The following is a 14,795-nucleotide window of genomic DNA, read 5'->3' as shown; positions in this document are numbered from 1 at the left end:
CTCTCGAAGATTATTGCCATCGCGGCGGGCGAGAGCGTCGGTCCGTCGGCACTCGACATCATCAACAATCTGCTGATGCACCTGAAGACGAGCGTCAGCACGCAGCACGAGTCGGCCTCGGAAGAGACGCAGTACCAGGAGGCGCTGATCAATGCGCTCGGTGAGTTCGCCAACCACCATCCGGATTATCAGAAGATCGAAATCATGCTGTTCATCATGAACACCGTGCCCGATCCGTCGAACAAGAGCCGCGGCGATCAGCTGCTGCAGAACATTCTGCTGAAAAGCTTGCTCAAGGTCGGCACCCAGTACCGGACGGTGTCGTTCGAGAAGGCGTTCCCCGTGTCGTTCCTGCAGCCGCTACTCAAGATGGCCCGGGCTGCCTCCATACCGATCCGGATCATCGTAATGCAAATCTTCCAGCAGCTGCTCGATCGCCACCAGAACCAGCATCTGCTGAATGTGATCGGCGTGAGCATCTATCCGACGCTCACGATCGAGCAACCGTCCCGGTCGGACATTCTGTTCACGCACAAGTACGGCTCGAACATTCTGCAGGCGATCATCGAGAGCATGTCGCAGGAGAACCATCTCGAGGTGCTGAAATCGTCCTACAACACGATCGCCCTCGTGATCGTCGAGATGGCTTGTGGCGAGACGGTGCAGGAGATTTTGCTGTTCATTCTCGGGTACGTAAGGGGGACAAAACTTATTTCCCGGAACTGCTCACTCTCTCCACCGCCGTCAGTCAAATTTTAATTCTTTCCAATTCAGATAATGTTTAAATTATTTGCCTTATTTATGGAAAAACACCATTATTCGAACAATATTTTTCATGATAACACATTCAACTTAATGTTTGCGATGGCATTGAAATGGCACATCACGAGATGAAACGATTCTATCGCCCTCTCACCTGGCCAGAAGTGCCTAAAAATAGTTGAAAACTAATCAATAATAACCCACATTGGCACGCTAATGGGTCCGCGCTTGTGCCATTCGGAATCGATCGAAAGCCACCGGAGCGTACGTAAATCAATTACGCTCTTCCCCATCCTTGCAGCCTGCAGCAAGTGGCCGTCACGGAGGTGGAACTGTCGCCGAAGCATCGTTGCAATCTGCACAGCATTGCCATTTCGCTGCTCATCCTGCTCGGGCGCTGTACGGTCATCGGTACGCTGGTCGAATACGCGGAGAAGCTCATCGAAGCACGGTGCGAAGAGGCCACCTATCTGTTGCCACCGCTGATGGACAACGAGAAGGCTGCACCGGGGCCGCTCAACACCAACCAGCCGCACCTGCTGATCGACAAGCTGGCCGTGGCCGAGTGTCTCCAGCAGGCGGGACTGGAAAACAATCGCGTTCAGACGGGTACACCGTACGGGCTGAACCAAACGGACCTCCTGACGCATCGACACTCTTGGGTCGATACGCACAGTAAGTGCCGCTCGCGTGGCGTGTTACAATTTGTGCACTTCCCCAAACTGATTGCATGTTCTTTCAATCCCCGCGCAGGTGCGGTCCGGAACAGTGTGGTCGATTCGAGCTACAACGAAATCGAAAGCGTTAGCAGCTCGCCCGGCGTCCAGAAGCGATCGCTCGCCTCGGAGTACAACTTCGAGTCGATGAAGCGGGTGCTGGCGGAACCGACGGAAGCCACCAAGCGGGAGGCTCGCGAGAAGCAGATGCAGATCGGGCGCGCCTTCCGCGAGACGGCGTTCGAGGATTTGGTGCGCCGGACGGAACCGAAGCACGACGTCATCCAGAACAAGCTGAACGAAATCTTCACGGCACTGTCCGTCGAGCGGCAGATCTCGTGCGGCATCCAGGCCGGATCACTGCTGGCCGGCAACGGTGGGTTGAACGGACCGCTGCTGGATGGGGCCGGTAAACAGATGGGTATCGGTGGCCAGCGACCGATCTACGAGAATAACTTCCCGGAGCTGTTCTTCTATTAGGGAGCAGTTGCAGGACTTTACGTTTTTTTGTTATTTGAATTCCAGTTCGCTTGGGAGAGGTGTAGGCAAACATCGCATCTTGTATTTATTATGACCACGAGAGTTCCGTCTGTTATCTGGTGCGTGCTAATGAATAATTTAATAAACTGCTGATAAGATATCAATTGCAACATTGGGCAAGATTATCGTTCAAGATGTGTCACCACCTTACTAGTGTTTCTTTCGAAATGGACAAACAGGGACACCGTTTGATTCTGGTTTTAGGTTTTGGTTTAGAGAGTTAATGCTTTTTATTTCCGTTTCATTCATTTCATTTAGTTTAGATGACCGACAGTAGGAGGTGCAAACCAGAGTGTGAGGTCGTGCGCCACAAGGGCCAAGGAACCGAATTGAGCGGTTTTACAATTTGCTTACGAAATAACTTCGGTTTCGGAGGGTTCGGCAAGAAGTGCCTTGGGAAGGATGCAGACAAGGATGGTTACGTTTTGGCTGTGCTCTGAACTAGGTTTTCATGTCGATGGTCGTTTGCTGGAAAAGGGCCAGTCCCGCATCTCTCTTCTCGCTACCTCTCTCCCCTGGCTATTTCTACTTGTACTTTCACTAACCTCCGACAAGATCCGATAATATTTAAATGCATTCACGCTAGGCTTGGAATCGAAGAAATGGAAATGCAATGGAGAAGAATCCCTGGATGGCGCTACGGATTACAAACGCATGACCTGCGCGAGGAAAAGATGTGAAGGTTCGTGATGTGTTTCGGAACTGGAGCTAGCAGCCGGGTGGGCTTCTGTTCGCAGAGGGGTCAATGTTAGTGATAAGAATGTTTCTTCTTTCTCGTTCTACGATTCCTTCCCGCTCTGCCCTCGACTGCTTTCGCTTCACGGTCCAGTTAGATTGCTTGTTACGTGTTAGGTAGGATGTTGCGCTTACTCTGGTGCCGGTCGGGTCTGTGGTCGCGCTGTTGATTATCGTACGGCCTCTCTACTCTACCTTTAGCAGCTCCACGTCGAAGGTCAGCCGAGCGTTCGGCGGGATGACACCCGGGTGGCCACGGCTTCCGTAGGCGTAATCCGGCGAGCAAACAAGCTTCGCGCGCTGCCCCACAGACATCTGGGCGACCCCTTCGTCCCAGCCGCGGATCACCTCGCCCTTGCCGACAGCGAACTTGAACGGCTTGCCCCGGTTGCGCGAGGAATCAAACACAGATCCATCGTCGAGCGTCCCGGTGTAGTGCACGACGGCCGTTTGGCCGGGTTTCGGGAAGGTGGTTTGGTCACCGTTTTCAATCGGAATGATCTGGACTCCCATTTTCTCAGTGATGCGACGATGAGCCGGCAGTAAAATGTAGGTCAAAAGCAGAGGTCGTCGGTCACACCACAAAGTTTGCACTTCTGGAAGGGAAAAACCGAACGCAACGGTTAGAAATCGGACGCGGCCGGAGAGAAAAAGCGAGCGGGAAAAGATTGAACGGAAAAGGATTGGACGGAAAGATTTTACCCGTGTGGTAGAAAAGAAAATGCCGGACAGTGTTTCTTCTTCTTCACTTCGTTCTTCTTTGGCCCGTTCGTCGATTGGCTTCGTCGATTTGCTGCGTCGATTTGCTACGTCGATTTATCGACCAACGCAACAACGGCTACCCTGGCGAATCGATGAAAAATTTAAAATGTTCCGTAAATTCAGGTAAAGTGAGAAGAGTGAGATTTCAATCCAAAACAGTGAGTAAAAGCCGGTCTAGAGGCAAAGATTTGACTGCTACTGTGGTAATTGACCATGATTGCTAATAAAATTGACCATGGAACATTATAGACTAATGTTAAATCGAGTTTTTACGCTTCGTGTTTATTTGATCGATAAACACAATGGTGAATCGATGAAAATTGTTCGGAAATGTTCGGCTTCAGAAATGACGAGAGAAACGAGAGAGAAAAGCAGAGAGCGGTTCGAAAGTCTTGTTTGAAAGTCGGGTTCAAAGGCTCAAAGTTAGGTCCAAATGCGCTTAGATTGGATTCATTCAAAAAAATTCAAAACTTCCAACTTTTGCGTCGGACGGTTGCGTTTTGCGTTGCGTTCGGGCTCTTATTAACTTTCGACGTACAAATACAGTAAGTACGTAGTCAAACGTATGATTAATTATCACTGTTTTTCCGGCGTCTCATGCTCGTGTGTGTGTAACGTATTGTTTCCGTTCGAAGGGGGTCGTGCAGATTCCTAGTGTGCCGCATTGGCGTTGGATGCCCGTCGGTTTTGTGTTTGCAACGCAATTGGTGGGTTTCCTTTTTTTACTGTATTATTGTGCCTGCGTTTGTTTTATGCCGCCCAAAATTATCGCCGAACAGCCGATAAGCGGAACGCAAGTGAGAGCGAGAGAGTGCGTACGTGAGTGAGTGAAAGGCCAAGGAAGCCATTTCGCGGAGGGAGGGTTCGTGGCTTAAAAGGTGTTTCAGGTCATATTTTTTCTTTGGGGACCTCTGTTTGTGCGTCTCGTTCTTCGTATGTGTGGCACAAACAGTGTACGTGTGCACAGCGAAGTCACGTTTGCTACAACCAAAAAAAGTTTGATCAGAGTGACCGAACGAGAAAGAGAGAGAGAAGGCAATCGAGGCAATATTTTGAGTTTCATTTTCCCCTTTCTACAGTAACGCAATTGTATTGTTAACGCCAGTGTGTGTGTGTGAGTGCGACAGAGAAGGAGAAAAGCTAAACACGAAAGAGTAACGTGCAAACCGAAGTGCGCTTCTCTCTCTGTCTGTTATTCATTGTTGTGCTTCGCTTCATGTTGAGCGTTGCCTGTGTCTGTGTGCGTGAGCTGAGGTGATTCAGCAGCGAGAAACGGTCGGGAAAACCATTTTTCCGCAATCATCAGTTGAGAGAGAGGGAGAGAGAATACAGCAGGAGAACGAAGTGAAGCTGTTGCGTGTCTTTCAATCCACCGGCAACGAAAGGAAAACGTCAGATTATTACCAGCCAAAAGGTAAGCCGAACAGAAATCGGGAAAAACGGGAAAAGAAAACCCAACATGTCCGCGATTTATTTACGGCACGGGGCGATGCGAAACGCGCCCGCGCGCTTTACTAGTGTTTGGTGCCGGTGCTGCGCGTCTGTGTGTGTGTGTGTGTGTGGGGAGCGAAAATGCACAGAGCGATGACAACATTGCCGTATCCGATTTCGTCCTTGATGGGTGGCGAATCAGCGGCAGTTTGTTTTTCTTCTACGCCGTGTTCCTGATTGATGTACACTGGTTATTGTTTGCAGTTACGGTGTCTTCGTTTGCATTGCTTTTCAGTAAATATTTGCATTTCTTGGCGTAAATAGTCTTATAGTAAAAATAAAAGCCAAACCCAGCTCAGGGAAGGTTACTAACAATTTTGTATCTCGATCGATCTTCGATGCTCGGGCTACTGCGATTAGTTGGTGAACAATTGAAATACGAACCCCAAAGGCTCCGGCGAAGGTAACTGAGTAGTCGACCGACGACTTCTTCCATTCTACACCTCCTTCGATATGTGAAAGATTTAAATTAATTGAGCGACATCGCCGAATTAGGGTTCTGTAACACCACAAAACCGCCCTTAAAACCTATGCTATGTCCACAATATTTAACTGTATCCATTTGGTTTGCTTCTTCCTATTGCTGGCTTTCTGTCCGGCCCAAATTGTACCGCATTGGAACGAAGAAAACGAAGAACAGAACACGGACGTTAGTGGAACACGAAGATGTTGAGCTAAGAATTTGTTTGTGGAGACTGAAATCCCAACAAAATGGAGAGAGCCCGACGAACGGGGCGGCGGCGAAGTGGAATATCAAGTGAAGCGGCGAAGGAGGAGGCAAAGCGCAAGCGAAACACGCACACACGCACACTACCCCGTCACGTAGCCGAACGAGGAGGAGGGTGGTCTGTGGGGAGGCCAAACCGAGTGTCCGAAAAATTCATGGAACGAAAGCCCAACGGTGCTCCCTGCGGTTCCCCCCGTTTCCGTTTATTTATGCACGCGGCCCGACGAAGATGGGGATCGAGAACAGAGAGAGAGAGAGTTAAACAAAACTGCCCGAAGATAAATGTCGAAAAGTAACGAAAAAATAACTGGTTTTTACCGAAAAAGAAGTATAAAGACATGTAGGGAAAGTAAGAAAGGAACGGGTGGTTGGTGGTGCAGGGTGGCCAAAACGTCCCTAACGCGTTCGCTCGAGGTCTCGGCTTATTTGGAAGAACTTTTGGGTGGGTGGATTTGGCCCACACACACACACACACACACACGGGTGCTTGAAGGTGCCTTTCGCCGCCCTGTTCGGTCACTGTTGTGTTATTTTTCTCTGTGTGTGCTTTAGATGGACTCCCCTTGGCTTCTTGGATCAATTTTTATGTCCCTCTCGAAGTAATGTATTATGTGGCGCACACTGCTCCACGCCTACCTTGCGGACACAAGTAACAGTATCCGGTTTGAGCACGACCACCACCACCGGCCAGTAATCAGCCCTACATGAAAGTGTGTGTTTGTAAGTGGCGAGTCGCGCTTGGTCAAGAATGCCTTGGTGTCGAAGGAGGCCGCGCGACGATGGTTTATCGTGAACGGCGAACGGACGTGGATCTGCTGGGAAACTCGTTCTGACTCAAGAGAGCGAGAAGGGATGAGATGGAGTGTATATCATTCCGCTTGTGAGTGTCTGAAAGAGACACACACACACACGGAGCTTATGTTGTTTACGCGCCCAAACTGCAGCACAGCTTGGCGCTGCAACATGCACCCCACAGAGAGTGGAGCCTTGTTAATGGGTCATGGCGATGATATGGTGACTTGAAGGGTTAGATTCCACATCGAACGGAAATGGTTAAATGTGTAAGCACACCATAAGTTGCTGCTCTTCTCCAGCGGGCCATCAGCAAATTAAAGTCGTTGGTCGTCGAAAAGAATGGATACCGAAAAGGAGCATACCACGACGCTCCGAAAGCCAATTGTAATGCTTTCATGTAACTGTCCATCGGTCTGTCCGACGGTCCGGTGTTCGGTCGGGAGCCGATCCAATCCGATTAATTGGTTTTCAATCGGCGATTGGATTGGTTTAGTTAAAATTTATGTCACTCGGTTTCTCTCGTTTGCCAATCCACTTTACACAGTCCCGTTTCCATTTGCCCAAACCCAACCAATCACTGCTCTTGGCCACACGGCCCGGGGAGACCCTTTTAGGTGAGATCACCGTCCGAAGCTGAAGTGACCTCTGACCCAATGGATTTTCGTTTTTGCGCTCGCGCGCCTTTGAAGAATCGCATTCCTTCCAAAAACGACATTCGCTCTACGTGTATGTGTGAACATGTACTATCCTGGCCTGGGGGGGTATCTTCACCGATTTTCTCCTGTTGGGACCGTATTCCATCACACTTTGGTGCCCCCTGAGCATAGATAAACTTTAGCAGCACAGATACATCCGTGGCGTCGCGGGGTTGGAGCGACGACCAACCCGATGCGCAACGATGAGTTTTTCCTCATGGTCCGACCGGTGGTCGGACGATATTGGTGCAGTTGAGTGTAAAGTGTACAATTTATGTCTTTAAAACCCAACTGTCGGTGCCGGTGCTGCTGTGCTCTTTGTGGTTCCGACTCTCTCGACCGACAACCCGTTGCTCTGGTCGAAAGCGGAAGCCATACTCTGTACCAGTCCCTCCGAACACACAGGTGCCGAATGGTGCAAATGTGTGTTAAGGTTTTATTTTTCCTTTTATTTCGCTCTAAACTGCATCCCAATGGGGACAACATGAAACAGAGTTCGCCGACAGTCGGGAGCTTTTGGGTTTTCGCGCACGAACATCTCTTCTCGGTGGGTGGTGGTGGTGGATAGTCGGGTTTCACTATACAGCGTCCCTCTTCCGGTTAACATTTCCAATGTTTCCGGAATTTGTTGCAATACGACGCCCTTTTTCCTTGGTCTTTTCGACGAAAGAGACACTTCAAGACTAACAGTATTAAAACACGTTATTAAAATGTATGAATACGTGACCAATGGACAGAAAAATCTAGATAAATTTGGAGAAACACTAATGGGGAAAAATAGGTAGCAATGCATGCAGTACAATTAAAAAAAAGGTATGGCAACAGCAAAGTTACTGTCTGTTCCTTATTGTTACTCTTTTCTTTAGATAAATACCATTGGTCAGTTGTTAGTTATTTAAGATTTCAGTAAGGTCCGAAAGAGTTACCAGTGCTGAGTACATTGTATTCATTATTTATCAACATGTAGACACATGTGGTCCTACACGAAACGGACCGTGTCTCGGGTGCTTGGAACGACAACATTTTTTTATTTATCAACCACTAGCAGACCCGGCGAACTCTGTTCCGCCCCAAAGGCAAGGGCCCCCGGTGATAGGAGCAGTCGGTAACGCTCGTCCCTGTCACGCAGCTGGCCATGGGTTCGATTCCCGATTCCGGCGTTCCAGGGGGTTGGCGCGGGACTAACAACCCGGCCCGTAAAAACGAACGTTTAGAAAGAGTATCAGAGATTAACATTGTCGCTGGTTGGTGCAGGCTAAAACCGTTCAGCGGTCGTTGTCCAATAAGAAGAGAAGCACTTCATTTCGTCAGCTGATCTTGGAATTACTGGCAGTGTTTGGCGGAAATTTCAGGACAGTAAAATCATTGCCCCTCCAAAACATCTCGCAACATGCGCCAAACATCTCGATTATATACGTCATTCAGTTCACGATTTGGCGCTGGCATTCCTAATTGTTAGCTGGTATCTCCTTATTCACCTCAAGATCAGGATTTCTGGAATTGACACGTTAAATTCGTTTCACAATTTTTCCCAAACAAAAAAAAATCCAAACATTCGAACCCATCTCAAATAATACACGGTACGGTACAATTTAACTATTTTTAAGTAAATACTTACTGATAAATGTTTCCCTACGATTAAAATTACTCATCGAAATAAGATAATCGCGATAATATTATCGCGTTATCGCGTTATTATCGCGATAATAACTGGAGGCTCTCTTACTCGCTGACAATTTGCCACACTATTCGGCGTTCGTGAGAGAGAGTGTAAGCATACGCAAGAGAGAGACAATTGCTTGCTGTTTCGCTCTCTGTCTATCGTTTGTCGATGCCGCCTCAGTGGGAGAGATCGCGTCGACCTTATTTGGAGTGGGTAAGGGGTGTGGAGGGGGGCGGGGAACGCTTCATTAGCGAGAAAAAGAAGCCAACAATTGTTTGCTGTTGCGCGCTCTGTTTGTCCCGTTGCAGTATGTGAAAAAAAAACACATTGTGCGTATTGTGGCTTCATTGTGACGCGATCGGATTATAAAAAGTATCCTATGTTACCCCCTTTGATCTAAGCTATCTCCACACCAATTTTCAGCCAAATCGGTTCAGCCGTTCTTGAGTTGTGAATAAAGAGCCAATAACGCGGTACTCTTTTATATATATAGATTTAGCGTTTATCCAACTCTAACAAGTATTTTGTTGGCCGAAAAAAAACTTGTTAAAAAACTTGTTATCCCTTAATCAGAGTCTACTTCGGAGTCAACCTTCTGACGGTCACTGGATTTTTTGTACAAAATATTACACTGCTGCGCATAAGCTTTACACATCATGTAAAAATTTGGCCCCTCTCGGCGGTTCGGTGGTTTCGGAGAAAATTGATGTCAACGGAAAATCGTTCGACTTTTTATTTTGCATACATTTTGCAGATAGCGACGACCAATCGATAGTAAGACAGTAATTATGGCACAATGTTTTACATATTTTAATTACGTGGTACAACAACCGGGTAATTGTACGCTTTCACCCTGTGTAAACACACAGCCCTGATCAAGAACTGCAAATGAATGTTGAGGCGTCGTCGAGCGTGGTTGTTACATCCCCTGTCGATAATGGACGGGTATTACCTTGCAGGAGAATGTAATCAGTTAACTTCGTTCTTCAGAGAAAAAAAGCCAGCCCCTTGTATTCCGTTCGATCCAGGACTGGGAAACATAATTGGTCTCCCTACTGTGAATCCCCCTGTTTTTGGGGCGGGAAGGTCCTGCTTTTTAATGGCACCCCCCCGTTTTACAGTCTAGCCAAAGGAAACCTCTGCTACCGGGTCATACTCGTCATCCGATGTTCTACACCGTCACACACACACACAGACACAGAGACTGGTGATTTTGTGGCGCCAACAACCGTTGTCGGACCTTCCTGGAGCCGAGACACCCTGCCATCAACAGGCGACACAGGCACTGCGTGGTGTGCCTCTAGACATCAGGAAGTTCCAACGACGAACCATAAGGTTCGCTGTCGGCGCTAAGGGAGGGCCGAGTTCCGGTCGATACTCTGCTGTGCTGTGCAGGTAGAGGAAGCCGGCGGCCAAATCCAGAAATAGACTTTCTCCGTTTGGGCCGTTGGGCGCGCCAGGCTGGATGTGGTAATTGGTCCCAAAAACGGGCTGACCCTAATGAAGCGTGTGTAGCGCCCAAACCAGGGGAGAACACAAAGAAGCCAAAATGTCTGGACTTGCTGCAGGGTGGGCGCGTACGCCTGTGGAGGGTTTATTCACCCGCAATTACCGCGTGCGTTAATGTTAGACCAAAATATAGGGGAAGCGACAGGTGTACATAGCACGTAGTCTATTGTCCCAGACGTCTTCAGAGACCAAAACCCGTAGAATCCCGTAATAGGTAGTGCGCAACAGGGTCTTCTAACCTCAAAGACGGACCCCGGGAATCGTTTTCCCAAAACACGACCACCAACCCCACCATGTACCGGCAGACAAAGAAAGACATTGGCGCGTGTTGGGTGTGGCACCCGCGACCATTGGAATAGCGGAACGCGCACCTATACAAGCGCGATTGGGCGATGGAGTATAGACCTGCGAACCCGAAAAAACAGCTTCCTGCCGCGTGTAGCTTTTATGGGCTCCCCGAGTTCTCTGGCTCTGGAGTTCGAGCTAAACACGCAAACACGGAACTATTGGCATGACAGGTGACCATGACCCGATGTCTACTAAAAATGGCCCACCTATACCCAGTCAAGACCCAGCCCAACCCATCGTAAACCGGATTTCTGGCCGGATAGGAATAGCTATTCAGGTTTAACGACGCGCTTCCCGGTTCCAGGAGCTGGAGCTTTACACTTGTGGGTTGCCTCCGCGGTGTCATCTTCTCTACGGCGGTTTGGGCATTTTTGGGCTCTTGGAGTGACCTGAATAACCAGTGACTTCAACATCAGAGGCAGAGGCAGCCCACCACCCGTGACGGTGGTGCACAAATTGTGTGGTGGGCGAAAGTTGTTTCCGTTTATTGTTATTTATTATTATTGTTTACAGCTGCTTTTGGGATCCTTCGAAGGAATGGCTGAAGAAGAGCGACAATGCGTAGAAGACTTCTCCTCCAAATGGGCTTTTAACGGTACATTACTTTGGGCAAGTTGGTTAAAGCTACGCTATTGAGTTGAGCTTATGGAAACTCTCAACCCAAATCCAGCCGTGTCCACGTGAAATGCGTAGCCCAGCCAGACTTTGTGGACGGGTATTTCGTCATCGTCATCCGCAGCACCGCGTCGCGGCAACGGCTGGTGGTTTCATTTCCAACTTTTAAATAGAAGATGACATAATTTTGCACACACCATTTCGCTTTTTTATTCCGCGGTGCGCCGCGCAGTGTCGTGTTTACGACCCCCAGACCAGAACGCAGAACGCTGTGCGTTTGCCAGATGTTCGCCCAGGAAAGACGACATAGATCAGAGTTGTGTTTCTTGTTGTTTTTTTTTATCCGGCCATTAAGCAACGCGTCTTGACATTCCCGAGCGGCCCGTCATCCTCCGGATGGCGCCGTCGCCGCCGGATTTGCGGGTGACATTGACAACTCTTCTTGTTGTCATCACACGCGGCCCGAGAGCGCGGAGCGCGAACACGCCACGCCTGGGTCGAAAGGCGCACAGACCAACACACCGAGGTGCCGTGGCGCCGTGTGTGCGTGAGAAGCGGCCGCGCGATCAACGCACTTTTGACGGGCCCGCGCATCAGGTTTGTTGTTGGTAGGTGTGCGACAATTCTGGGCGGCGGCAGCATAGCAGCGCACCTATCTTACCTGTTTGTGTGTGGCGTGGCAAAGTCAGAAAACACCAAAACAACTCGCGCCGGCCGCGCCTTAGTTGCACAGGCCGGGTTGGCGGCACACCAAGACATAAGGCAAGGCTGCCCATCATCATCATCGTCATGATCATCAAGTTGGAGCCATGTTGGGAGTTGTTGCGATCTCTCTCTCGTCCGAGATCGGTTTTGAGGTTAGCGCTTGGTTGCGCCAACAGCATCAACGGTGACAGAACGACGGACCGGGTGGATATGTTGTAATGGCTGCGAATGTGATCTCACGGCGATCACGAACGGTGCATGAAGTTTCAATACTTGTTCCAATTTGTTGTCACTTGGAAGTTTAATGTTCCCAAAACCTTATTCGTAGCAGCTTCCTTATTTTCAAGTATTACTGTTTCTGTTTGGTGATGTTTTGGCTGTTCTCTTGGGAGTGGCTGACCGGGTGTTATCAAAGTTTTATTAGTTTTTTAGTAGCTTTTATTGGTAAATTCAATTTTTGTTTTTTTTTAAATTTAATTTGCAGTTCTAAAATGAACGACTTAACTAATCCACTGTTCAGTTTTGTTTTTGTGGTCTTAATGTACCCTGACTTTTATCAAATTACTGTGACTATTTGTTTACTTCACCTGTATTTTATCGATTGTCTTTTCTTTTATTTTATCGAAATCTTTTTTTACTTCTCTTAACTCTTCAAAGTTTTGCTTTGCTTTGATAGCGTTGTTCTTTTCTATGCTCTCCCCACTTCTAATTTGCTCGGCCACAGATTCGATTGAGCAACGCAAAAGAAGAATAGAAATAAAAACTACTTCACTTTCGGCGAATGCGACGAACGGGTGCCCCATAAGTGCTGTGGCCCCCTACGAACGCCAGTGCCGCTCGCCGTTGAAGTGTGCAACGGAGCATAATAATGCCCCACGTACCACGTACTTCATTGTGGTGGTTCCCTCTGCCCCACAGAACCCTATTGTTTCCGACGACGATTCAATCATCGCCCTCGGGGTCGATCTGACTGACGGAAAAGACGGAATCGCCCCAGTGGATGCCCCATTCGCTGGCAGCCTGCCTGCCTGCCTATCCACTCTGGAGAGCCGACGGAACTCAATCAAATGCTGGGTGCAAAAAGTGCATTCCTGCTGCTGCAGCTGCACAACCGCTTATTGCGGTGTTGTGCTGTGCCACCACCCTTCTCGTTGAGGTCGGTGGTGAATAGGTTTTTTTGCGCCATTGGACTCGGTGAAACCACCCCACCCGACGACGGTGTGCATTCCAATTTAAATGGAGAACACAGTCAATCGAACTTCAAATTATTGGCTTCGGCATTCGATTGTGGGGGGTGGTGTGGCCACTGCGGCGAGAAAGCTTGGCGATGGGCTGTCACCCATCCCCACAGGGTGGTAGGCACGTGTCCGTGGTTTCGTCATTGATTTTACATAATTGACCTCGACATAAAACATTGGTTTTTATGCTGTGCATCGAACGTGATTTTAAATTTTTGTCAAACGACGAATATCAATCAATTACGTGTTAAAAGCTTGGTTGTGTTTTTGTAATTGCTTCAAAGCTTCATCAGCTAGTTCTCGATCAGTGCGCAACATCGATCATGCTCTCGACCCAGATCGCCGCGGACGGAGTTGTGTTCGCGTGATGTCATCTCCGTCACAACGCGCGGCTTAGAATCAAGATAGTGTAAATAAACGAAGAACGGGTCCAATGGAAACAAAAAACGACCCAAATAGCTGCCGCCGTGCTCTAATGCATGTGAATATTAATAAAGTTTGTGTCAAATGGGTCAAAACCCCTCTGCCTTGCACAACTTCTGCCTGTGCTAAAACAATATTTTACGAGATGCTGCGTCTTTTCGTGTGTCTAAATTTTGTCGGCAAGACGATGAATGGCGGCGGCACCCAACCTCAACGTTGGGCGCGTAGCGAGCACCAACACCACCAACCGTGCCTTGGTGGGCCACAAAAGATGATGACATGCTGCTGTCATTGTTTAATTGAACAACTTGCTCCACATCTTGCTGCCGATGTTAGATCGACTCTGTTTACTCGAAACGGGGTGTGGCCCCCAAGATCCTTCGACAGAAAGCGGTGCGAGAAATTTAGTATGGAAATGTTCAAACGTAACTCAATTAGTAGTTTGAGTTTACTTTGAGTCTACACACATTGCGGATATCGCCCTTTTCTAAACCCTTGATTGGCATACGCTCTTGGATATTAGGGGATTGGGGATAAATAAAACCATTATTTTTGAGTGAAATTCAAAATTTTACTTAAGATGTTTCGCCATGTCCGAGCTGGACCAAATATGCAACATCCGTCATCCGTTTGAGACATGAATCGATTTGATCGCGTTCAGTCCAATGTTTCTCAGATGAAAATGCGATCCATCGTGTTTGTTTTTTGTATCCAGCAATTTTTTTCAACTTCAATCCAGCTTTGTGCAATTTTCTATCCATTAGTCTAAACGTCGAGGCTCTTCAATTGGATAGTATCTTGAGAAGTGAACGCCCTTGGCTCCGTTCAATGTGGCCCGTGAGCCGTTCGTTTGTTGTTCAATTTCTAAATGCTGCAAATAAAACTTGTCTGTATGTTGCCCCCATCGGAATTGGAAGTCCAAACGTAGTGGCTTCCCAACAGCAACATCCTCCTCTGTATGGTCGGCCCATCTTCCGATGCCCTGTGGACGGGACGGGCAGTAAAATCTTTGCAATATGGTTTCCTCATCTCATAAAAATGCTGTGCGGGTTGATTGCATTTTATAATCAC

General features: G+C 48.4%; 3 protein-coding genes across 3 annotated transcripts in view; 2 read left to right on the top strand and 1 right to left on the bottom strand.

The window, feature by feature from the left end:
* LOC128278725 (protein EFR3 homolog cmp44E-like) overlaps positions 1 to 2,128 on the top strand; it is a 3,379-nt gene extending 1,251 nt beyond the window's left edge. Inside the window, exons 2-4 of the mRNA XM_053017454.1 lie at positions 3 to 689; positions 1,064 to 1,437; positions 1,516 to 2,128. Of these exons, the coding sequence (XP_052873414.1) occupies positions 3 to 689; positions 1,064 to 1,437; positions 1,516 to 1,958 (1,504 nt within the window). The 3' untranslated portion in view covers positions 1,959 to 2,128. The remainder of the gene's footprint in view (positions 1 to 2; positions 690 to 1,063; positions 1,438 to 1,515) is intronic.
* Positions 2,129 to 2,216: 88 nt separating this feature from the next.
* LOC128277181 (peptidyl-prolyl cis-trans isomerase Fkbp12) lies at positions 2,217 to 3,522 on the bottom strand. Its single transcript, XM_053015626.1, has 2 exons — positions 3,456 to 3,522; positions 2,217 to 3,349 (listed from the first exon to the last, which is right to left on the bottom strand). Exon 2 carries the CDS (start codon positions 3,264 to 3,266, stop codon positions 2,940 to 2,942), a length of 327 nt encoding a protein of 108 aa, XP_052871586.1. The 5' UTR covers positions 3,267 to 3,349; positions 3,456 to 3,522; the 3' UTR covers positions 2,217 to 2,939.
* A 1,301-nt stretch (positions 3,523 to 4,823) lies between these two features.
* LOC128269048 (protein 4.1 homolog) overlaps positions 4,824 to 14,795 on the top strand; it is a 42,487-nt gene continuing 32,515 nt past the window's right edge. The window contains exon 1 of the mRNA XM_053006394.1: positions 4,824 to 4,929. The gene's annotated coding sequence lies outside the window, so the exon portion shown is untranslated. The remainder of the gene's footprint in view (positions 4,930 to 14,795) is intronic.

Source organism: Anopheles cruzii, chromosome 2 (assembly GCF_943734635.1).
Source record: "Anopheles cruzii chromosome 2, idAnoCruzAS_RS32_06, whole genome shotgun sequence".
NCBI lineage: Eukaryota > Metazoa > Arthropoda > Insecta > Diptera > Culicidae > Anopheles > Anopheles cruzii.
This window is presented reverse-complemented; position numbering and strand designations above follow the sequence as displayed.

Bases quoted from the DNA above. Each gene is read 5' to 3' on its own strand.
- LOC128277181 (XM_053015626.1), bottom strand. From the start codon at position 3,266: ATGGGAGTCCAGATCATTCCGATTGAAAACGGTGACCAAACCACCTTC.